The sequence below is a fragment of the Cyprinodon variegatus genome, unplaced genomic scaffold (assembly GCF_000732505.1).
Source record: "Cyprinodon variegatus isolate N-32 unplaced genomic scaffold, C_variegatus-1.0 Scaffold303, whole genome shotgun sequence".
Lineage (NCBI taxonomy): Eukaryota > Metazoa > Chordata > Actinopteri > Cyprinodontiformes > Cyprinodontidae > Cyprinodon > Cyprinodon variegatus.
In genome coordinates, this window is record NW_015150756.1 from 731,757 (window position 1) to 733,749 (window position 1,993).

Consider the following 1,993-nt stretch of genomic DNA (forward strand, 5'->3'; position numbering starts at 1 on the left):
ATCTTGGAAACCAAGTCCAGTGTATATTTTTTTGAATTTTGACCTGGATGACTGAGAACCTTCATCAGCAACTCACCTGAGTACACTCACATTTCCTCTGTAATAAAGTGTTGACTAACCTACTAAGAAGGAAAAACAGAGATTTACTAATTGTAAATGGATTCAATATCTCTGCAGAACCTGACCTTATGCTAAAGACACAGCCCTGCTAGACCTTTAAAATAAGAAAGCAGGTCTTCTACAAAATAAAAGCCTAAATAATATACTCAGCAATATATTGCATTATAGGGATCTTGATCAATACCCTGTCTGGTGACGCCTTTCACCAGTAGGTGTGGCGATGCCAGGCACCACTAGCTGTTGTGACATCAGTCGGCACTCTGTGTGGCGACACTATCAGGCACCAGGTGTTGTGACACCAGTCCCCAGTAGGTAAGGCAACACAAGTCGCCGCTATGTATGGTGATGCCAGTCGCCTTTAAGCCAGAACAAGAAAGTTACCACCTGGTATGGTCACATATGGCACCACAAGGTTTCACACTCTTACCCGATTAAAGGTGAACCCAACTATTCCCATTAAGCCTTTGGTGCCAGTACAAAAATTACTCACACACAAATACACACCATGTTGCAGGCACCACCAAAATTTCCATGGGGATTTTTCTAGTTTTGTCCATTTTCTTGCACAATGCAATGCATGCATGCATACCTGTTTTGTGGAAGAAGCGGTAGTAATTCCAAAGATTAGCATGATGATCATTCCAATTGCCATGAAACCTGCAAACTAAACCAAAAAAAAACAATGATCAATTTTAATCTGTTTTATTTGGAATGGGTTGTTCTTTTTCGTTGTGTCCAAAATGTGACTTCCTGTACATACAACTTTTAGGCAGGCTTTTTTCTCAGTATGTGCAGCAATGCTGCCCAGCAACGAGATCCCCAGCATGGCAATGGCAAACACCCAAACCAAGAGTGTCCCCGGTGTTTCCATTGCTCTCATCTGGTCAGAGAGCAAAAACACAGGTTTTACTACAGAAGTAAAACTGATTATAACATAATATAACCCTCTTTTTAATCTTCTCTTTTTTAACCTCTCTCAGTGTCTCTATCCATTTATCCATGGAATTTAATATTCTTGTAACACAGTCATACATCACATAAATAAGAAGTTAGTTTCCTACATACTACAACATTTAACCACATGAAAAAAAACTATTCAAGTGTTATATTTAATTAAAGGACATTTTTTTAAATATCAGGAAGTCTAAATAGATATATTTTAAGATTTTCCAGCTGCTTTTTAAGAACAGCTTAGGTTTTTTGAAGTCTTCAAGCACCACTAACATACATCTTCCACAGTGTTTCACAGAATTTCCCAGTAATCACATGTATAATCACTTAATAACCACTTTGCTCTTCCAAACTCTCCCAGATTAACTGACTGACTTAAACAGGGCAGTCTACACCACTTTTGGTCTTATTCTCCATTTTACACAAAATTATTGTAGATCAAACACACTTTTTCTTTGCTAAGGACTTTGCTGCTGCTTATTATTTTTTTAGTAGATAAGGCCTGAAGTGAGTTGACCACTCAAGACTATCCCACTGGATAAAAAAGTTAGCTGTCTGAACACTTCCTATAGGTTTAAATATTATTTTCACATAGTGGGTTGTAAATTATTAGAACATGTAAAATATAAAGTAATTTAAACGGTATACATTACCTCAACATCCATATTAGTTGCTACTAAACCGTAGATCAGTAAAGCTCCACACAACTAAATCGAGAAAAATCAGTTAGTTTCATAAAAATGACTTAAAAAAAGCACAAAAAGAATTTGAGATTTGCAAAGAAAATGATATTGAGTTAATAAGAATATGTCACTCAGTAATCATAATTCATTGTAGTCTTTTAAGAGTGTGCAGTAGTTTTGGATTCATGTAGGATTCATTCTTCCTTAGCCTCTTACACCCTAAGGGGGTATAAATAAAT

General features: G+C 36.5%; 1 protein-coding gene across 1 annotated transcript in view; it reads right to left on the reverse strand.

Annotated features, from left to right (window-relative positions):
• LOC107090607 overlaps positions 1 to 1,993 on the reverse strand; it is an 11,786-nt gene that overhangs the window by 6,782 nt on the left and 3,011 nt on the right. The window contains exons 2-4 of the mRNA XM_015384100.1: positions 1,725 to 1,778; positions 881 to 1,000; positions 625 to 784 (exon numbers count right to left, since the gene is read on the reverse strand). Of these exons, the coding sequence (XP_015239586.1) occupies positions 625 to 784; positions 881 to 1,000; positions 1,725 to 1,778 (334 nt within the window). The remainder of the gene's footprint in view (positions 1 to 624; positions 785 to 880; positions 1,001 to 1,724; positions 1,779 to 1,993) is intronic.